The 23860-nt window shown below is 40.4% G+C and overlaps 1 protein-coding gene across 3 annotated transcripts in view; it reads right to left on the bottom strand.

Annotated features, from left to right (window-relative positions):
* TAF1 (TATA-box binding protein associated factor 1) overlaps positions 1-23860 on the bottom strand; it is a gene marked incomplete at both ends in the record, with an annotated part of 77547 nt that overhangs the window by 43878 nt on the left and 9809 nt on the right. For all 3 annotated transcript variants that reach the window (XM_079726994.1, XM_079726995.1, XM_079726996.1), the window contains 17 exons: positions 255-466; positions 1765-1930; positions 9640-9853; positions 11520-11698; positions 12280-12455; positions 12758-12877; positions 13056-13205; positions 17703-17783; positions 18434-18564; positions 18980-19121; positions 19290-19490; positions 21261-21365; positions 21594-21767; positions 22425-22598; positions 22716-22823; positions 22914-23041; positions 23405-23581. In XM_079726994.1, the coding sequence (XP_079583120.1) occupies positions 255-466; positions 1765-1930; positions 9640-9853; positions 11520-11698; positions 12280-12455; positions 12758-12877; positions 13056-13205; positions 17703-17783; positions 18434-18564; positions 18980-19121; positions 19290-19490; positions 21261-21365; positions 21594-21767; positions 22425-22598; positions 22716-22823; positions 22914-23041; positions 23405-23581 (2638 nt within the window). The remainder of the gene's footprint in view (positions 1-254; positions 467-1764; positions 1931-9639; positions 9854-11519; positions 11699-12279; positions 12456-12757; positions 12878-13055; positions 13206-17702; positions 17784-18433; positions 18565-18979; positions 19122-19289; positions 19491-21260; positions 21366-21593; positions 21768-22424; positions 22599-22715; positions 22824-22913; positions 23042-23404; positions 23582-23860) is intronic.

Raw genomic sequence — 23860 nt, 5'->3', positions numbered from 1 at the left:
GTCGTAAGGGTGATTTTATTTTGTAAATAAGGAAACGAAGACTCAGAAAAGTTAGGTAGCATGCCCAAGGGCAAGTGGTGGAGCTTAATGAGTGCTTCACAAGACTAATTTTCATTACTGGCAACAATTAGTGAGGAAAATCCATCAAAGTTTCTATGTCCTCAGTCCCACTTCAGAGAACACATCACATCCACCCCTGCCACCCATCGATACCACCAACCTCCAACAGATCTCTCCCACCTGCTATCTCTTACCTCTCAATTAGCTGTTTCCCTAAGACAATCTTGGTCCCTTCAACCTTGATAAGTTCTTCATTATCATTATGAATGACTGTCTTTTCCAACTCTTCCTCCTGCTCCTCTGTCATGGCAACAGGGTTGGAAGGTGGAGCATTTGTTTGATAATAAAGGGGGCAAAATTTGTTTGTTCTCATGTGCCCAATGGCACCACAAGCCCCACATTTCAGCTGCAAAAGGAAAAGTATCAACATGTCAGAGGTAAGCAGGCTTCTTCATGTGAGCTTTAAGAAATATATAGAAGGCAGACAAGAAACAAAGGCAGGCCCAGAACTTTTATTCTAACAGAATCGTTATACGCCTTTCAACCAGAAGGCACTAGACAAAAGTGCATGTATGGAAATGACACATTAAAAACAAAATGAAATCCAGAGACCGAACATTACTTTAAAAACCAAGTGAGGGAGAAAACGGAGAGGATTTCTATCCCCAATTCAAGTTGTAAACTATGAAAATATTAAATATGCATAAGAAAGGCTATTGGAAGCCCAAGGCTGCATGCAGCCTCAGAGGCAGCCAGCATGGGTGTATTCCCAGCCTCAAGGAAAAGGCTTAATAATACCAAGTCTCCGGGAATTCCCTGGTGGTCCAGTGGTTAGGACTCTGTGCTCTCATTGCAGAGGGCCTGGGTTCAACCCCTGGTCAGGGAACTAAGATCCCACAAGCCATGCAGTGTGGCACAAAACCCAAAAAACAAAAAAACCAATCTCCATCTTACTTTTGCAACTGCCCTCAGTTTCATCTGTAAAATGGATCAATACTGCATCATACAACACTTATATAATATCACACAGAAGAAACATTAAAATACGTAATGACCTCAGTACATGTTAATAGCAGTTCACATTTGTTGAGAATTTTACAGTTTATAAAGTGCTTCTCATGCATTATATACTTTAATACAACACCAGTGTGAGATAGGTATCATTTTATAGAAGAGAAAACAGGTTTGGAGAGGTTACGGTCACAAAGCTACTAAATGGCAGAACGAGAACCTGAACCCAGATCTTCTGTTTCCAAGTCCATGGCTCTTTCCACTGTACCACAGTTGCCTCATTTTGTGATGCACGTTACAGTTACACTGCACAGTAATATCTGGAATCCCACCTAAATTATGCAAAGCAACCTGTATTGTATGTTTTTTTCTGTTGCTTCTTTTAATACATGCAATTTAAAAACAAGATGTGTTCACATATGTACATACATGTACATGTTAAAAAAAATCCACCACACCTATCTCAACTCACAGAGAATATTTCCAATGGATGAAGTATAAATGACACCCAATGACACCAGATCAAGTCTGGTGTTGTCAGTACCAGTCACAATAGTACTAATAACACCCAAGTGGCCACATCAATTCAAACTAGTTTTCCACAATACTGCCCTCATTCCCAATAAGGGAGGATGCCAAAAGCTAAGGGAAAAGGTATGCTTTCCTAGTTATGATCACACCACATATACTTACTTTTAGGTCAGGACGCTCCTTCATTTTTTTGGGCTTCTTCTCAGGAGGACCCTTAAGCTTCTCCTTTTCCTGGTTTCGCTTAAGCCGCCTCAGTTGCTCTTGAATTCTCCGCCGTTCTTTTCGCATCTCTTCTCGATGCTGCTCATCAAAAAGGGCAAATTTACGACTAAATAATGGGGAAAAAAATCACAGATCCATAAGCAAACTTAAACCAAGAAGACTGTCCTGATAGCAAACATCTCAGAACTAAAGTAATCCATCAAGAATGAAACAAAAGGGGCTACCTGGCATCCCCATCTATCCTGCTCATCATTCTTCCACGTGCAGAGAGGCACCTCTCTCAGAATGAGAAGCCCTGAGGAGTCCCTAAGATTTTTGCCAACCAACCAATGAAAACACAAAGGACCCAGTGGAACTAAAAACATGCCTTTATTTTGCAGCAAATTTGGAATTCTCCCTGTGATTTGGCTTTGTTCAAACCCAAAGTTCTAAAGGCAAAATGGTTGCCAATTAACACAGACTTCCAGGGACAACTGTGCAGAATCCTGTCACTAAAACTCAAGCAACAGGAGGAACCAAGATGGCGGAGTAGAAGGATGTGCTCTCACTCCTTCTTGTGAGAACACCAGAATCACAACTAGCTGCTGTTGGACAATCATCGACAGGAAGACACTGGAACTCACCAAAAAATATACCCCACATCCAAAGACAAAGAAGAAGCCACAATGAGATGGCAGGAGGGGCACAATCACAGTAAAATCAAATCCCATAACTGGTGGGTGGGTGACTCACAGACTGGCAAACACTTATACCACAGAAGTCCACCCACTGGAGTGAAGGTTCTGAGCCCCATGTCAGGCTTCCCAACCTGGGGGTCCAGCAATGGGAGGAGGAATTCCTAGAGAATCAGACTTTGAAGCCTAGTGGGAATTGACTGCAGGACTTCGACAGGACTGGGGAAAACAGAGACTCCACTCTTGGACGGCACACACAAAGTAGTGTGCGCATCGGGACCCGGGGAAGGAGAAGTGACCCCAGGGGAAACCGAACCAGACCTACCTGCTAGTGTTGGAGAGTCTCCTGCAGAGGCGGGGGGGGGGGGGGGGGGGGGCGGGCGTGGCTCACCGTGGGGACAAGGACACTGGCAGAAGAAGTTCTGGGAAGTACTCCTTAGTGTGAGCCTTCCCCCCAGAGTCTGTCATTAGCCCCACCAAAGAGCCCAGGTAGGTTCCAGTGTTGGGTTGCCTCAGGCCAAACAACCAACAGGGAGTGAACCCAGCCCCACCCATCAACAGTCAAGTGGATTAAAGTTTTACTGAGCTCTGCCCACCAGAGCAACAGTCAGCTCTACCCACCAACAGTCCCTCCCATCAAGCCTCTTAGATAGCCTCATCCACCAGAAGGCAGACAGCAGAAGAAGGAAGAACTACAATCCTGCAGCCTGTGGAACAAAAACCACATTCAGAGAAAGATAGACAAGATGAAAGGGCAGACGGCTATATACCAGATGAAGGAACAAGATAAAACCCCAGAAAAACAACTAAATGAAGTGGAGATAGGTAACCTTCCAGAAAAAGAATTCAGAATAATGATAGTGAAGATGATCCAGGACCTCGAAGAAAGAATGGAGGCAAAGATCGAGAAGATGCAAGAAATGTTTAACAAAGACCTAGAAGAATTAAAGAACAAACAAACAGAGATGAACAATACAATAACTGAAATGAAAACTACACTAGAAGGAATCAATAGCAGAATAACGTATAAGTGATCTGGAAAACAGAATGGTGGAATTAACTGCTGCGGAACAGACTAAAGAAAAAAGAATGAAAAGAAATGACGACAGCCTAAGAGACATCTGGGACAACATTAAACGCAACAACATTCACATTATAGGGGTCCCAGAAGGAGAAGAGAGAGAGAAAGGACCCGAGAAAATATCTGAAGAGATTATAGTGGAAAACTTCCCTAATATGTGAAAGGAAATAGCCACCCAAGTCCAGGAAGCACAGAGAGTCCCATACAGGATAAACCCAAGAGGACACACACCGAGATACACAGTAATCAAACTGGCAAAAATTAAAGACAAAGAAAAATTATTGAAAGCAGCAAGGGAAAAACGACAAATAACATACAAGGGAATTCCCATAAGGTTAACAGCTGATTTCTTAGCAGAAACTCTACAAGCCAGAAGGGAGTGGCATGCTATACTTAAAGTGATGAAAGGGAAGAACCTACAGCCAAGATTACTCTACCCAGCAAGGATCTCATTCAGATTCGATGGAGAAATCAAAAGCTTTATAGACAAGCAAAAGCTAAGAGAATTCAGCACCACCAAACCAGCTCTACAACAAATGCTAAAGGAACTTCTCCAAGTGGGAAACACAAGAGAAGAAAAGGACCTACAAAAACAAACCCAAAACAATTAAGAAAATGGTCATAGGAACATACATATGGATAATTACCTTAAACGTGAATGGATTAAATGCTCGAACTAAAAGACACAGGCTTGCTGAATGGATACAAAAACAAGACCCATATATACATACTGTCTAGAAGAGACCCACTTCAGACCTAGGGACACATACAGACTGAAAGTGAGGGGATGGCAAAAGATATTCCATGCAAATGGAAATCAAAAGAAAGCTGGAGTAGCTAACTCATACCAGAAAAAATAGACTTTAAAATAAAGAATGTTACCAGAGACAAGGAAGGACACTACATAATGATCAAGGGATCAATCCAAGAAGAAGATATAACAATTATAAATATATATGCGCCCAACATAGGAGCACCTCAATACATAAGGCAACTGCTAACAGCTATAAAAGAGGAAATCAACAGTAACACAATAATAGTGGGGGACTTTAACACCTCACTTACACCAATGGACAGATCATCCAAAATGAAAATAAACAAAGAAACAGAAGCTTTAAATAACACAACAGACTAGATAGATTTAATTGATATTTAGAGGACATTCCATCCAAAAACAGCAGACTACACTTTCTTCTCAAGTGTGCACAGAACATTCTCCAGGATAGATCACATCTTGGGTCACAAATCAAGCCTCAGTAAATTTAAGAAAATTGAAATCATATCAGGCATCTTTACTGACCACAACACTATGAGATTAGAAATGAATTACAGGGAAAAAAACGTAAAAAACACAAACACACGGAGGCTAAACAATACATTACTAAATAACCAAGAGATCACTGAAGAAATCAAAGAGGAAATCAAAAAATACCTAGACACAAATGACAGTGAAAACATGACGATCCAAAACCTATGGGATGCAGCAAAAGCAGTTCTAAGGGGGAAGTTTATAGCTATACAAGCCCACCTCCAGAAACAAGAAAAATCTCAAGTAAACAATCTAACCTTACACCTAAAGGAACTAGAGAAAGAAGAACAAACAAAACCCAAAATAAGCAGAAGGAAAGAAATCATAAAGAGCAGAGCAGAAATAAATGAAAAAGAAATGAAGGAAACGATAGCAAAGATCAATAAAACTAAAAGCTGGTTCTTTGAGAAGATAAACAAAATTGATAAACTATTAGCCAGACTCATCAAGAAAAAGAGGGAGAGGACTCAAATCAATAAAATTAGAAATGAAAAAGGAGAAGTTACAACAGACACTGCAGAAATACAAAGCATCCTGAGAGACTACTACAAGCAACTCTATGCCAATAAAATGGACAACCTGGAAGAAATGGACAAATTCTTAGAAAGGTATAAGCTTCCAAGACTGAACCAGGAAGAAATAGAAAATATGAACAGACCAATCACAAGTAATGCAATTGAAACTGTGATTAAAAATCTTCCAAGAGGGCCTCCCTGGTGGCGCAGTGGTTGAGAGTCCGCCTGCCGATGCAGGGGATACAGGTTCGTGCCCCGGTCTGGGAGGATCCCATATGCCGCGGAGCGGCTGGGCCCGTGAGCCATGGCCGCTGGGCCTGCGTGTCGGGAGCCTGTGCTCCGCAACGGGAGAGGCCACAACAGTGAGAGGCCCGCATACCGCAAAGAAAAAAAAAAAAAAAAAAAAAAAATCTTCCAAGAAACAAAAGTCCAGGACCAGATGGCTTCACAGGTGACTTCTATCAAACATTTAGAGAAGAGCTAACACCTATCCTTCTCAAACTCTTCCAAAAAATTGCAGAGGAAGGAACACTCCCAAACTCATTCTATGAGGTCACCATCAACCTGATACCAAAACCAGACAAAGATACTACAAAAAAAGAAAATTACAGACCAATATCGCTGATGAATATAGATGCAAAAATCCTCAACAAAAGACTAGCAAACAGAATCCAACAAGACATTAAAAGGATCATACACCATGATCAAGTGGGATTTATCCCAGGGATGCAAGGATTCTTCAATCAATGTGATACATCGTATTAACAAACTGAAGAATAAAAACCATATGATCATCTCAATAGATGCAGAAAAAGCTTTTGACAAAAGTCAACACCCATTTATGATAAAAACTCTCCAGAAAGTGGGCATAGAGGGAACCTACCTTGACATAATAAAGCCCACATACGACAAACCCACAGCAAACATTCTCAGTGGTGAAAAACTGAAAGCATTTCCTGTAAGATCAGGAACGAGACAAGCATGCCCACTCTCACCACTATTATTCAACATAGTTTTGGAAGTCCTAGCTATGGCAATCACAGAAGAAAAAGAAATAAAAGGAATACAAACTGGAAAAGAAGAAGTAAAACTGTCACTGTTTGCAGATGACATGATACTATACCTACTATACATGATACTATACTATACATGATACTATACATATACAAGAATCCTAAAGATGCCACCAGAAAACTACTAGAGCTAATCAACGAATCTGGTAAAGTTGCAGGATACAAAATTAATGCACAGAAATCTTTTGCATTCCTATACACTAATGATGAAAAATCTGAAAGAGAAATTATGGAAACACTCCCATTTACCACTGCAACAAAAAGAATAAAATACCTAGGAATAAACCTACCTAGGGAGACAAAAGACCTGTATGCAGAAAACTATAAGACACTGATGAAAGAAATTAAAGATGATACCAACAGATGGAGAGATATACCATGTTCTTGGGTTGGCAGAATCAATATTGTGAAAATGACTATACTACCCAAAGCAACCTACAGATTCAATGCAATCCCTATCAAATTACCAATGGCATTTTTTACGGAACTAGAACAAATCATCTTAAAATTTGTATGGAGATACAAAAGACACCGAATAGCCAAAGCAATCTTGAGGGAAAAAAACAGAGCTGGAGGAATCAGACATCCTGACTTCAGACTATACTACAAAGCTACAGTAATCAAGACAATATGGTACTGGCACAAAAACAGAAACAAAGATCAACGGAACAAGACAGAAAGCCCAGAGATAAACCCACGCACCTATGGTCAACTCATCTATGACAAAGGAGGCAAAGATATACAATGGAGAAAAGACAGTCTCTTCAATAAGTGGTGCCGGGAAAACTGGACAACTACATGTAAAAGAATGAAATTAGAACACTCCCTAACACCATACACAAAAATAAACTCCAAATGGATTCGAGACCTAAATCTAAGACCAGACACTATAAATCCCTTAGAGGAAAACATGGGAAGAAACACTCTTTGACATAAATCACAGAAAGATCTTTTTTCATCCACCTCCTAATGGAAATAAAAACAAAAATAAACAAATAGGACCTAAAGAAACTTCCAAGCTTTTGCACAGCAAAGGAAACCATAAACAAGACAAAAAGACAACCCTCAGAATGGGAGAAAATATTTGCAAATGAATCAACAGGCAAAGGATTAATCTCCAAAATATATAAACAGCTCATGCAGCTCAATATTAAAGAAACAAACAACCCAATCCCAAAGTGGGCAGAAGACCTAAATAGACATTTCTCCAAAGAAGACATACAGAGGGCCAAGAAGCACATGAAAAGCTGCTCAACATCGCTAGTTATTAGAGAAATGCAAATCAAAACTACAACGAGGTATCACCTCACACCAGTTACAATGGGCATCATCAGAAAATCTACAAACAACAAATGCTGGAGAGGGTGTGGAGAAAAGGGAACCCTCTTGCACTGTTGGTGGGAATGTAAATTGATACAGCCACTATGGAGAACAGTATGGAGGTTCCTTAAAAAACGAAAACTAGAATTACCATATGATCTAGCAATCCCACTACTGGGAATATACCCAGAGAAAACCATAATTCAAAAAGACACATGCACCCCAATGTTCATTGCAGCACTATTTACAATAGCCAGGTCATGGAAGCAACCTAAATGCCCATCGACAGACGAATGGATAAAGAAGTTTTGTTACATATATACAATGGAATGTTACTCAGCCATAAAAAGGAACGAAATTGAGTCATTTGTTGAGACGTGGATGGATCTAGAGACTGTCATACAGAGTGAAGTAAGTGAGAAAGACAAATATCGTATATTAACACATGTATGTGGAACCTAGAAAAATGGTACAGATGAACCGGTTTGCAGGGCAGAAGTTAAGACACAGACAAACAAATTAACCAAAAAAACAACTAATACTAAACTTTCTTTGGGTTATTTGTATGGACATACGTTAATATAAATGTTTCAGACATTACATGAAATTTCTAAAAATCTTATATGTTCCGGTATAATGTTATAAGTCATAGTTCTAGTTATTATTTTAAAATGTGTATCTCAGAAACAACGAAATTTCCTTGTCAATTGCGTTATTATGAACTTCCATCAAATCTTTAACCGTGGTCATTTTTAAGTCTTTTGTCATTTACAGACAGTTCTGGACGTACTCTGATGCTTTTGCAAAAATGTTCCTATAAAAGTTTTTCATCTTCAAGGAATTCATGGAAAAGACTCTGACAAGTACAGGTTTCTGGTAACTGACTATACTGCTGAACTGAATGAATAAGCATTTTCAGAACTCTAATGGAAAACTGATGAATTCATAAAAGTGCTACCAAAAGATCAAGATGGGGCTTCCCTGGTGGCGCAGTGGTTAAGAATCTGCCTGCCAATGCAAGGGACATGGGTTCAAGCCCTGGCCTGGGAAGATCCCACATGCCACGGAGCAACTAAGCCTGTGTGCCACAACTACTGAGCCTGAGTTCTAGAGCCCACGAGCCACAACTACTGAGCCCACGTGCTACAACTACTGAAGCCCGCGCGCCTAGAGCCCGTGCTCCGCAACAAGAGAAGCCACAACAATGAGAAGCCCATGCACCGCGATGAAGAGTAGCCCCCGCTCGCGGCAACTAGAGAAAGCCTGCGTGCAGCAACAAAAACCCAATGCAGCCATAAATAAATAAGCAAACAAATAAATATTGAAAAAAAATCAAGATGAAAAAAATTAATTACATGGGACTGAGTGAACTGATGAGGATGATTATAATTTTTGTGACTTTATTTGAATAAAAAAAAAATCCACACACCCCCCCCCCCAAAAAAAATCCCACAAGGACTGAGAGGCAAAAAAATATACAAATCAATTTTCACTGCAAAGTAAAGGAGCTGTTACAGTGGAGGATTACTGGACTGAATGTCAATACTATGACATAGTATGAGTGTGTTTCGTGTTCGGTAATTGCAATCATTGTTGCTTTTGTTGTGGTCATCCATTTACAATGCTTGGTGTCAGTTTATTTATCTCTTGTAAAAATAAAATACAGTGTGTGTGTGTGTGTGTGTGTGTGTGTGTGTGTAAATAAAGAATATTCAAAAAATAAAAAATCTTTAAAAATTTAAGAATAAAAAACATAAAAAACTCAAGCATCCACCCTCACTCCCTTCCCCATCATTATCATTCTCCTTATCGCACTGGAAAGTGGGGAGGGAGTCAAACTCACATGAATTCCTCATCTTTTGTGGTCCGTATACGCACATAGGCATCAATGACAGCTGGCTTTCGGACGGTCTCACAGCGAACATATTCTTTCCCCTCTTCATCGCGAAATGTGCGACCAATCTTGAGACAACGGCCAGTGGCAGAAGAGTTTAGGCTAGTCACAGAAGCTGTGTCATCATCTCTGTGATTGTTTCCTGATGCTGCTGAGCCTGCTGCTGCAAGGCAGAAAAAGGTTTCCACAAATTCCCCCTACCACCCAAATGGCCATTTTCTTGGGGTTGAGTGGAGACCCTGAAGCTCAACATGCCACAGAACTATGTTTCTACAGAAAGCATCAGTCACCACCAGCCCCAAGGATACACTGAGTTGTCCTTTCCTGACTTCATTTTACCATTGTCAAGTTCTCATTTTTGTAAGTACAAAAAGTTCTGAAAGGATCTCAAAGAAACACGTTTGTTATATAGGGGACAGAAGAACAGTAGCTGTATTCTGATTCCTCTGAACAAAAGCACAAGAAGAAAGTCCAAGCAGGAAGCAGTTGATGGTCACATTATAGAAAAGCACCCAAGCACCCAGGGGAAAAAGATGGCACCACAGAAAAAAATCCAGAGTCTCAAGGTCTAGAGTATGCTTCTCAGACTATTAATATGAACGAATAGGAATCATCTGAGGATCTTGTTAAAATACAGATTCTAATTCAGTAGGTTTGGGGTGAGACCTGAGATGCTGCATTTCTAACAAGCTCCCATGTGATGTAGATACTGCTGGTCCAGGACCACACTCGAGGAAAGGCTTTATCACATCTTTACAAAGTAGCCAGAACAACAGAATTACACAAAGCTTTTAGAGAGAGGAAACAAAGGAAAGACTACTGTGAGTGAAAATAGTCATTTAAACCTTCATCTTCAGCCTTTATCCTCTCTCTCAGTATCTACACCCAAGTTTTCAATTGCCTACTTGACATCTATACTGGGAGTATCATGGGGACCTCAAACACCACGTATTACACCTTTCCTTCTTAAACCTGCTTCTTTTTCTGAAATTTACTACTTTAATCAATGGTACCACCATCTTTCTAGCAAGCAAGAGTGAAATCTTAAGGTCCCTTTGATTTTTCTCTTTTCATTCCCAGTGACCAAATCCCAAACTAGTTTAGGCCTTTCTCATCCTCACCGTCAACTTATGCAATTTTGGGTTGGTGATTTTAAACTTTTTAGGGTCTATGACTCCTTTAAGAATCTTCTGAAAGCCATGGATTTTCTTAGAAAAGGCACATTTGCACAGAATTGTACATGTGATTTCAGAGGGTTCATTAACAACCCCCCAATTCATCCACAGATTCTGTATTAAAAACTCTTACCCTCTAGGATGAATGCACAGAAAACTCAATTGATGTATAGCACTGATAGCCCTGGCTTGGCCAGGCCAAATACAGACAGAGGCAGTAGTGGACTGGCAACATCTCTTCAATTTGTGCCCCACAGACAAACCTAGAGTCCAGTTTGCAGAATCTCTCTACCTCATCAACAGGCTTTTCTACACTCATCCCCTACTTCTTCTGCCTCCAGCTTTACCTCAGTTATTAGCGTGGTTATTTACTTTTTCTTTTTTTTTTTTTTTTTTTTTTTTTTTGCAGTACGCAGGCCTCTCACTGTTGTGGCCTCTCCCGTTGCGGAGCACAGGCTCCGCACGCGCAGGCTCAGCGGCCATGGCTCACGGGCCCAGCCGCTCCGCGGCATGTGGGATCTTCTCGGGCCAGGGCACGAACCCGTGTCCCCTGCATCGGCAGGCAGACTCTCAACCACTGCGCCACCAGGGAAGCCCATTTACACTTTCTTGATCTTTCTTTTTCTTATCTGTCTGTGAAGTCACTACCCTCACCCAGTAGCATCCGCTGCAGTTCCTTCCGCTCCTGCTCCTCCCGCTCACGTGACAGCTGAGAGCTTGTTTTCTTATTCTGCAACATGTTCTCGATGTTCTTTCCCATCTCCTCAAAGTCACTGTCTTCAGCTGAGCTGCTATCTGTGTCAGTTGATAAGATTTCAGTTGATGACAAAACCCTAAAAAGAAAAAACGTTAAGAAGAGGGAATCATAAACGTGTAGAAACAACTGAAGAAATACAGTTTTAGTTTAGGCAAAAGTAGGAAATTGAGAAATCAACCTTAAAAAAGAAATATTCAAAATCCACTAAGACATGGGACCCTGAACAGAGAAGCTCTACAAAGTTTTCCCAGAAATTTAGTCACAAGGCAAGTTCAAAATATGAAATAGTACTACAACTCTTTCCCAATTCCTGGAAAAAGCCTGAGAAACAAATCAGTACACTGGTCATTTTTAATAGGGCATAACCATCCTCTAACCACTAAGCCTACTGTTGCCTATCACCACTATAATGGCTGCCAGGCCCAAGTAGGCCACAAAAGTTGCCATGGAACCTAGCACTTCTTGCCATTCAAAACCTTTGCCAAGCTGCTTTGAAGGGAGTAGGTCCTCTAGCAGTATTATGAATAGACACCACCCTGAAATCTCAGATACCTGACCACCAGTCACTTTATTAGGTGACCTTCTCTTCACTATAAAATAATGTCTGGGACCCCCAGCTTTCCAGCCTGGATTTTCTACAGCACTAAAACAACACACTTGTTCTGCAGGTCAAAGATGCGCTGACATTCCTCTTTGTAACGCTCTTGATGCTCAGCCACAGAAAACCTTGATCCACGGGCAAATTTACTCATGGGCCCCTCTCCAGAGCGGGCCTGTTCTGTTGACATTGTGCGTACTACATCGATCACTTCCCAGCGGGATAACTTTTTTATCTATAAGAGACACACACACACACAAATCATTCAGGGATTTCAAAGGACAAACCAGGATACATGGTTAGAGTTAGACCAAAAATAAAAAATAAAATAAAAAACAACAACAACAATGAAATCACCCAAAGCAGGTTAAACAGAAAGCTTTGGGAAAGCTAACTCCTGAAAAACTATCTAAGATCCAGTTTACCACAACCTACCCTACAAAATTCTCCAGATTAGTTCCTAACATCCGCCTCCAAGCTTTTCCCTCTCTATACAAAGCCCCTAGGAGCCTGTAAGTCTTCCTCTTCCACACCCACCTCTTCCTCAGGCACGCCAAATTTACGTAGAAGTTGCTTGGCATTTTTCAGTGAAAGGCGACGGAGGTCTGCATCTGTTCCTGTCACTGTCTTCTTCACTGGCTGAGGCTCCTTATCATCCTACCTCAGAAACAAAACAAGAGAGAACACTAGTAAGTTGAATTCTTTATAGTAGGCATTTAAGTCATCCTGTCAACATTTTAATGGCTTTCCAGATCCCCACCCATTCATCTGCATTCCTTAACCTCTATTTCTTCCTCCCTTGATTTTTAACCTCTAGAAATTCAGACAGTCTCACCTTCTGCTGTGTTGGTTTGTTTGGAATCTTCACATAGGAGAATCCTTCACCACACCCTGTGGGATCTGCCACCCCCGTCACCTCCAGGAGACACTTGCCCTTCATGGCAGCAATGAAGGCCCTTGTGGTGTTCCAAGGAGCAGTGCGAACCTGAGGTAGAGAAAAATATTCAAAGGGTGGTGGGAAACATTTGCTCTATGTCTAGCCATACTTAGAAGGTGGGGATAATTACAATAATGTACAATTTGATGCTTTCTTAAACTGCCTACAGAGATCAATAGTTACATAAAGCTGCCCAGTACTCAGCCTGCTGTTCTTTCCTATGGTACTTAAATCATGATAATAAATAGAGGCCAAGACCTCAGTCAGTGTAAGTAGGAATATGTGGAAAAGTGGTACCTTCAGCCCCATATCCCTTGGGTTTGACTGAGAGTTCTCAAAGACAGTGTTGCCCCCACTCTCACGATGCTCAAAGAGCTAAGTTAGATTGATGACCACATTTGACTGTCCGATTGCTCAAACGCCTTCTTGAGAATGACTCTCACAATTAGATGATAAGCATGCTTTACAAAAGCACTGGCCCCAATCCCAGTAGCAATAAATTAAAGTGTATTCTACCTCTGCCACTGGTTTGGTCAAAAAGGCCTGTCCTCTCCTGGGACCCTGAATAGTGTTCATCGACCCCATTAAATAATCAGGCAGTTAAGACAAGGGGAATGTGCTTGTCCAAACAGACCAGTCAAGAGTATAAATTATTAGCTAGAATGAGGCCAATTCTCTACTCGAGATTCAATCTTGAAGGCCATTCAACAGAATCTTTAATTTTGGAAATTCTTAAGACATCCACTCATTGTTAACTCCAACCTCAAAAGAATAGTACAACAATGCTTCTTTAGTCACTCTGCCTGACCTCACTGACAATCATTCACTCATTTAACAAATATTTATGGAATATCTACCACATGTCAAGCACTACTTTCTCAAGGACCTCATATTAGTGAGAGAGAGACAAATAAACCAACAAATTCAATACTGCATCATCAGTGCCATGATAGCAAAGTAAAAAGTGCTGTATGTACACAAAGAAGGAAAGGATGGTGATCCAATCTGAATGAAGGGTGGGAGTGAGGGCAAGAGTTGGGGAAAGCTTCCAGGAGAATATAACTTGTAGATGAAGGTCAGATGACAGAGGAGTGGAGAGAAAACATTCTAGGCAGAAGGAATAGCAGTTGCAAAATCCCAGAAGAGAGCAGAAAGAAATTAAGGGAACTGAATGAACTTCAGTATGTTTGGAGCTTACAGTATAAGATGGGCAGTGACAGATGAGAGGAGGTGATAGTTGTATTACAATACAAGACCAAAATCATGCAGAGCCTTATGAATCATGTTAAGGATTTCTTCCTACAAGAAATGAGGACCCAAAGGAAGTCTTTGGGCAAGAGAGTGATATGACCAAATTTTTGTTTTAAAAGATCATTTAATTTTTTGACAAATGGTACTAGAATAACTGGACGTCCATATGCAAAAAAATGAACCTTAGGGCTTCCCTGCTGGCGCAGTGGTTGAGAGTCTGCCTGCCGATGCAGGGGACACTGGTTCGTGCCCCGGTCCGGGAAGATCCCACATGCCGCGGGGCGGCTAGGCCCGTGAGCCATGGCCTCTGGGCCTGCGCGCCCGGAGCCTGTGCTCCGCAATGGGAGAGGCCACAACAGTGAGAGGCCCGTGTACCACACACACAAAAAAAAGAACCTTAATCTACACCTTGCACCCTAAACAAAAATTAACTCAAAATGGATCTAACCATAAGATCTAAAACAATAAAACCTTTAGAAGAAAATATAAGAAAAAAACTTTGCAACCCTGAGTTAGATTAAAATATCTTACATATAACACCAAAACCACAAGCAACAAAGGAGAAGATTTACAAGTTAGACTTCAGCTCTTCATAAGACACTGCTAAGACAATTAAAACACAAGCCTCAGATTGGGAGAAAAATCTTTGTAAATCACATACCTGGATAAGGAACTCGGACCTAGAATACATAAAGAACTCTCAAAACTTTAGAAGAAAACAAACAACGAATTAAAAATAAAAATGGGCAAAAGAGATACAGACCCTCAACCAAAGAAGATAACTGGATGATAAATAAGCACATAGAAAGATGCTCAACATCTTTAGCTATCAGGGAAATGCAAATTAAAACTGCAATGACAGACCACTTCACACCCACTATAGGCGGGCAATAATAATAATAGTAATAATAATAAATAGAAAATAACAAGTGTTGATAAGGATGTTGGAAAACTGGAACCCTCATACACTGCTAGTAGGAATGTAGATGGTGCAGCCACTGTGGAAAAGTCTGGCAGTTCCTCCAAAGGTAAAACAGAGTTACCATACAACCCAGCAATTTCACTTCTAGGTATTTACCCACCCCACAAAATGTATGTCCATATAAAGATTTATACATGGATATTTAAAGCACCTTTATTCATAATAGCCAAAAACTGGGAACAACCAAAATGCCCTTTGACAGGTGATTAAACAAACTGTGGTACATCCATACTGTAGTATACTACACAGCAATAAAAGGAACAAACTATTAATACACACAACCACCTGGATGAATCTCAACATAATTAGAGTGAAGAACACAGACAAGAAAAAATTTATACTTTCAACAAATGGTGCTGGGAAAATAGAATACCCACGTACAAAATAACAAAGGTGGACCTTTACTTTACACCATATACAAAAATTAACTCAAAATGGGACAAACACCAAAATGTAAGAACTAACGATGTAAAACTCTTAGAAGAAAAAATAGGGGAAAAGCTTCCCGACACTGGATTTGGCAATGATCTCCTGGATATGGAACCAAAAGCACAAGCGACAAAAGTAAAATTAGGTAAACTGGACTACATCAAAATTTAAAATTTCTCAGCAACAAAGGACACAACCGAGTGAAAGGCAACCTATGGAATGGGAGAAAATATTTGCATAACATATATCTGAAAAGAGGTTAACACCCAGAATATATAAACTCCTGCAACTCAACCACAAAAAGCAAACAACACAATTCAAAAATGGGCAAAGGGCTTGAACAGACATTTCTCAAAATAAGGCATACAAACGGCCAACAAGCACATGTAAAGACACTAATCATCAGGGAAATGCAAATCAAAACCACACTAAGATACCACCTCACATCCATTGAGATAGCTATTTATCAAAAAAACAATAAATAACAAATGCTGACAAAAGTGTGGGGATGCTGGAACTCTTATACACCATTGAGAGGAATGTAAAACAGTGCAGATGCTTTGAAAAACATTATGGAGGTTCCTCAAAAAACTACTGATAAAAATAGAATTACCGTATGATCCAGTAATTCCATTTCTGGGTATATATGGAAAAGAATTGGAAGTAAGGTCTTGAAGAGATAGCTGCACACCCATATTCATAGCAGCACTATTCACTACAGCCAAGAGGTGGAAACAATGCAAATGTCCATAAATGGATGAATGGATAACCAAAATAATACTCCATGATATACGTGTGTGTGTGCATATATATCACAGAATATTATTCAGCCTTAAAAAGGAAGGAAGGGCTTCCCTGGTGGTGCAGTGGTTAAGAATCTGCCTGCCAATGCAGGGGACATGGGTTCGAGCCCTGGTCCGGGAAGATCCCACATGCCGTGGAGCAACTAAGCCCGTGCGCCACAACTACTGAGCCTGCGCTCTAGAGCCCATGCGCCACAACTACTGAAGCCTGCGTGCCTAGAGCCACAAGAGAAGCCACCGCAATGAGAAGCCCGCGCTCCGCAACGAAGAGTAGCCCCCGCTCGCCACAACTAGAGAAAGCCCGCGTGCGGCAACAAAGACCCAACACAGCCAAAGATAATAAAAAACAAAACAAAAACTCTCTAAAAAAAAAAAAAAGGAAGGAAATTCTGACACATGCTACAACCTGAATGAACCGTAAGAATATCATCCCAGATGAAATAAATCAGTGATATAAAAACAAATACTGTATGATTCACTTAGGTGAAGTACCTAAAGTAGTAAAATTCATAGGGAATTCATAGGGACAGAAAGTAAAATGGTGGTTGCCAGGGGCTGGGGTAGGGAAAAACGGGGAATTACTGTTTAATGGGTAATAGAGTTTCAGTTTTGCGAGATGAAAAGAGTTCTGGAGATTGGTTGTATAACAATGTGAATGTACTTAACACTACTGAATGCACACTTAAAGGTTAAGATGGTAAATTTTGTGTTACATGTATTTTACCACAATTAAAAAAAAAGAGTACATCTAACTGTATGATTCCATTTATCTAAAATTCTAAAAAGTGCAAACTCATCTATAGTGACAGGAAGCACATCAGTGGTTGTCAAGGGACAGGGAGGGTAGAGAGAAGGGAGGAGAGTGGAAAGGGATTTCAAAGAGGCACGAAGAAACTTGTGGGGGTGACAGATACACTCATTATCTTGTCACGACAATTTCACAGGTATAAACATACAACAAAACGTACCAAATAGCACACTTTAGATATGTGCCGTTTATTGTATGTCGATCGTCTCAATAAAGCTGTTTTTTTTAAAAAAAGGATAAATGGGATGTACTAATAAAGATTAAAGCCGTACCTCATCATCAATCTTCATCTGGAAATCTTCCTCATTTTCCTCTTCTGGAGCAAAAAAGGACTTCTCACCATAGCCAGCATCCTGGGAAAGGACACATCCATGCGTAAGACAAAGCACAAGTTTCACTGAATACCAAGTACAGAACACCAAAGCCCATTTTGCATACAGAATGGATTCTGTAAAGTCTTAGGCGTACCTATCACCATTCTACATCCTTAGGCTAATACATGTGGATAGATAAGGCCCATAAGGAAGCGGAATAGAGATGCTCATTAACTCAGTGGGACAGAGTTGTGCTATCTCACCCCAGCTAGATCTTTCCTATTTTGGCCTGATAAGGACATTATGCTTCTCTAAACCACATGTCCAGCACCATCATCATCTCTGCCCACCTGGAAGGCTATGGAAAACAACTAAGAAGTACTTTCCCTGCTAACACACCTGTCTTACAAAGAACAGAGATTAAAACCACCACCCAAATGAATGAGCGACCATTTTCAAAGCAAAACAATATGGCCTAAGTCCCTCACTAAGCCTTCCCACTGGTATTTAACTACAGTGCAGTTTACCCCAGAACTGATGTACACAGAGTACATCATACAGTTTGACTTTATAAACAGTTGGTAATAATCTAGTAACCATCATTCGTAAGCCAGTGAGAAAAGTCTTCATCCTCATCTCTCTGAAAAAAACCCATAGGCATAAGTAGTGCCTAAGAGGAAGGTATTCACCTTCAGCCGCTGCTCTGCCGCTATCATGCTATAATAAGCGCAGCACTGCTCTGGAGACACCATAGCCCTGATCTCCTCCTCAGTCGGCAAACGAAAATCAGACTTCAGCACCCACCAGTTTGAGTCCATGCCTAGAAAAGATAGAGAAAATGAGACCATTCTGAATTCCAAAGGCCCTTTCATTGACAGCAACAGGGATAGCAAAACAAGACTGAACTAGGCAATGTCCTAGAAGGTATCAGGCCTAGCCACAGTTAGCCTGACTGTCCGGCAAAGAAAAGCCCTGCTGCTAGGTTTCCTACATCTCATGTAAGACATCCAACAATCACACTGAATTTCCTGACAGGCAAGATTAAATAGCAAAAAAAAAAAAAAAAAATTAAATAGTAATCAGAGCCTCCATAATTAGAAGATTGGCTACCTCCTTTTGATGACTTTATTTTTTTTTCTACTTTATTAACTGTATGTTTATCCTTTTAACTGGAAGCCCTAATTCCTTTCTTGGAGAGAGGCAGAGAGGACATATAATCAGTCACAACTGATGACCTGTGCGTTTGAAGTCAGCGCAGAGCTTTAGCCTCTTCCGGATGCTGCTTTCTGAATGGGAAGGAAAGGCTTTTTTTATATCTTCCATTCGGATCCGCCGTGGCCGATCTTTACTCTTCCAGAACAGGCGGTAAATAAAAACCTGCCCAACAAACCGAATTTTTTTTATTTGGCAAAGTAAGGATAAAAGTCCTCCCCAGGGCCCCTTCCCCTGTTATCCCCTATGTGTTTTGATCTTTCCTGGTATGCCCCCAAATCCACATATCCTTTTATGTACACCCAGACCCCCTCCCTATCCTCTCATCCTTACCTGGAGAAAGTCTCGAATATGTGTATTGGCCCTTTTGGAGTTGGGCCCAGGAACTTCAGACAAGGGGCACTGCTGTCCAACCACAAAAATATCCACTAATTCCCGAATATAGTAACCTTGTCTTGTGCGAATGATAAGGAAGTCAGTTTCTGGCATCTTATGAAGATAAATTGGAGCACGAAAAAGATTGTTCTCAAATGCCTAACAAAAATAAAAACACAAAAGTTATATACAGAAAAACCCTGGAAATTTAGTAAACTAATGAGAAAGGAAAATCAAGCTTGTTTGCTCTCTATCCCCATTATGCCATCTAAGGTCTATCGAATAACGTAAACAAATTATAACATGGAATATCAAATGAGATTAGACAGATAATTTTTTACCCACTGGCTACCTTTAAGAGTCAGTAGTAGGGAAACTACAGGATTTGGATTCAGATGACACTGGCTCTGCTACTCACTGTACGATGTCAGATAAATTACTTAATATCTATGAGCTTAATTTTCCTCATCTACAAAATGGAGATATTTGTAACACCTATACCTCACACGATTGCTATAAAGATTACATATGAAAATCACTTTATAAACTAACAAGTACCATACTATTACCCTAGACCTAGCATAGCCCTTGACATAATATGTGAGATCAAAACATTTGTTAAGTAAATTAATAAAAAAATAAAACAACAAAAACAACTAATGAATTAGAAAGTGTGCTAGAAAAGACAGACTAAACATGCAGGACAGAAACATTTGAGCTTGTTTAAGTAGCAGCCAGATGAGGATCAACTATCACGAGAACCTGTGATTCTAAGGAAAGACTTCTCAAAAAAATCAGAAAAGTAGAAAGAGGGAGGATCTTCGATAGGTGTGGAAAGAAAATTCTAAATGTGAAAAAGAGTTACAGGGGAAGGTAAAAAAGGATCTCTCTGAGAGACTACAAAAGTAGCCACAAAAGAAGGGGATGGACTGGTAGAAAATCTCAATAGAAAGTTACAGGGATAGGAACTCCAGGAACAATATGAAGGTGATACTCAAAATCTGGTGGGAAATGGATTACAGATGTAAAGGATAAAAAAACAGTGTGCTTGGTAGATGCTTTAAGAGAATAAGCAATAGAAGCAATGGAATAAAGTAGGTACAAGAGCAGGTAAAATGGTTAAGATTGCCAAGAGAAATGAAGTGGGGCGGGAGTGGGGGGGAAACAAGGTAGAAGAGTGCTAAAGATTTCCTCACATCATTTGTGGACCTCTGGACGTTCCCTTAACAAAATATGTAAAAGCTAGGTTACCAGAGGGCATCTCTATACCCATCAGAACAAAGAGGGGAAAAAACCATTTCACTACAGCTGGGGACTGTAAGTAGCACAGTTCAGGGTGGTTCAATACTCAAAATGACCACGACTAATATAATTAAAACATACCCATCTTACACATACAAATTAAACATTCATAAATTAACTATAGTAAATTTTTTAAAGATTTTTTTTAATGTGGACCATTTTTAAAGCCTTTATTGAATTTGTTACAATATTGCTTCTGTTTTATGTTTTGGTTTTTTGGCCCCGAGGCATGTGGGATCTTAGCTCCCCAACCAGGGATTGAACCTGCACCCCCTGCATTGGAAGGTGAAGTCTTAACCACTGGACCACCAGGGAAGTCCCTATAGTAAATTATTAATCCCAGGTTGACTTCCCTATGCCACCCAGATGTTTCTGGACTTCTTACCACTATGTATTTTCAAAAAACTATTTCAAATTTAACTTACTGAATAACATAATAAGGAGCCAGTTTCAATAAAAAGATGCAAAAAATTTTGGATTATAATCATTTTTAGTTTATATTGCTCTTTCCCATACTTGATGTATAAATAGTATCTCAATCAACTAGAATTGGTCCTTTCTGGGCTGACTAGCTCCTCATCTATCAATTTCCTTAGGGAAGAGTTACAACAGGAAATAATTCCTTACCTGCAGTAACTGTCCAGGATGGAGTGAGCCTAGAAAAGGAGATGTATGGCAGTAAACAGTTTCTCCATATTTACAATCTGGGGCTCCAGGATCTTTTCCGGGTTTCTATAAGGAATGCAGCAGACCCAGTTACTATCCCAGAATATAATCAATAAGCCTACACAAAATATTCCATGAGCATAGCATTCTTCTAATAGTACTACCTGCAAAATGGATATCATTCCTTTCTCCCAATAAATTTCTAGTATAAAATAACAAAATACACGTTCACATATGATCACTGATATTTAACTACAGCTATGCTACCAACAAAGATTTTCTGAGCAAACTCACCCGCTTATAGTAGTTTTTAATCTTGGTTGCCATGCCAACCTGCATCATTAATGGTCCATTTTCCTCACTATATTCTGCAAGAATAAGATCTCCATCTTTGCCTGTGAGGTCCTGAGGTGTGCGCATGAAAAACATCTCTCCACCACCTGAAGCTTGCCTCTCTTGTTCTCTCATCTGCCGAGAACAGACAATACAGTACAGCTACTGACAGGACAATAATTACAGAGTGATGTTATTCATTGAGACATCAAAAACTTTTACTTGCCTTTTTTTTCCAATTTCATTGCAAAAATTTTCAAACATAAAGTCAAAACTATGAACACCTATTATCCCACCGCTTAGATGTAACTTTATATTTTGCCATATTTGTTTTATCTGTAACTATCTCTCAATAGATTTTGCTGAACCATTTTTCAAAGTTGCAGTTATCATGGCACTTTACTGCATTTTCACATGCATATCCCAAGAATAAGGACATTCTCCTAAATAACCACAATAACATTCTATCACATCTAAAAAAATAAATAATTTCCTAGTATCATCTAATATCCAGTCCATCTCCCCCGTTTGTACTCCAATGTCTTTTTTTTTTTGCGGTATGCGGGCTTCTCACTGTTGTGGCCTCTCCGCGGAGCACAGGCTCCGCACGCGCAGGCTCAGTGGTCATGGCTCACAGGCCCAGCCGCTCCGCGGCATGTGGGATCTTCCCAGACCGGGGCACGAACCCGTGTCCCCTGCATCGGCAGGCAGACTCTCAACCACTGCGCCACAAGGGAAGCCCCTCCAATGTCTTTTATAGCTGTTTTTTTTCTAACCAAGATTCAATCATACCTTAGCCTTCTTTTTGATGTGCTTTAGCAAGGGCTGGACTGAGTGGGGACCTGGCTGAGATAGTGCCCCAAAAGAGTACTTCTTCAGAGGTGGGCGATGGAACTGCCGTAGTTTAATGGGCCCCATGTGGGTGGGAAAGAAGGGCTGCCGTAATTCCACAGCAGGAATTGAGTGCTAAGACAGAAATATAAGGGTTCAAATTAAACTCCAGCCTAGGCAAGATTTACCCATATCCTCCATCAGAAGAAAGCAGTGGTTCCCATTCACCACAGAAAAAAATGCTACTTTTACCTGGATAATATTTCCTCCAAAGGTGCCTCGAAGACCCTGTTGCTTAGGGTAGTAATATTCATCATTGGAGAGATTCCATGGATCTTTCACTTCTGGCTGAGACATGTTCTAATGATAGATCAAACCTTAGTCAGACTATCCTTCTCCATTACCTTTCTTCGTTCTTCTAAACACCAAACCCCTTTTCCCTTCACAGACCTGCTGTGGTTCCTCCTTGATGACTCCTGTTTTCCCTAACAGAATTCGACTCTTCTTCAGAGATGATTCCTTCTTACTCTCCTTGGAGGGGGAGTTAGAAGTAGCCTCTTCCTTTTCATCTGGAATTTCTAAGGAAACAAAAATCACCGTGGAGTTATCCTTGAAGATTCACCTTTCCTAATGACACCTTTGCAATTCCTAACCAGATTTCTCATCCTTCTCCAGACCACTTCCAGTCCATAATCAACTCCAACCGAACTACACTCCTGACATCTCCAAGGTACTACTTTCCAACATTCCTACCTTATGAGTTGCCCCTGAACAATACACAAATACTAGAAACTGACAGCCACAACTTTGCTGTCTCAAACTGCTATCAAGAAGCTTCTAGTCTTGACCTTCCCAACCCTTCCGATTTGCTCTTGCCCCTGACATTAGCAGAGCAGGCTGTCAATTATGCAGGATAAACACTGACCCAGCCAGTACCATACCCAAAATGAGGTTCTCATCATTGGGATCAAGTGTCAAAACAGGAGGCTCCAAGAGCCGGGGCATGGCCTGGGCGTCCCAAATGATATTGTCCTCCCAGCGTCCATACACTAACTCCTCATTGTCAATGGGAAAAATGGAGTACCAAGGTTTGTCATCATCCAGGGTTGCTGCAAAACCTAGTCAAAACACGAGGAAACAATAACAAACAAAACATTTATGCCCCCTTCAATTCTAGCAAAGGGAAAAGGAGCAAATCCTAGTAGTTACTCATGTGGCTACTGAAAAGGAACCTAGTGGATACAGTATATTTTAAAAAATGTTGCAGACAAAAATGTTCACTGCAATGTTTTTTTATGATAGTCAAAATTTAAACAGCTAAGTGTTTAATAATGGAGTGATTAAATAAATTATGGTAATAAATGATATGGTAAAATATGCTAACAATAAATGTAGTA

Source organism: Hyperoodon ampullatus (genome assembly GCF_949752795.1).
Source record: "Hyperoodon ampullatus genome assembly, chromosome: X".
NCBI classification, from domain to species: Eukaryota; Metazoa; Chordata; class Mammalia; order Artiodactyla; family Ziphiidae; genus Hyperoodon; species Hyperoodon ampullatus.
Note: the sequence above shows the minus strand (reverse complement) of the source record. Positions and strands in the feature narration are given on the sequence as shown.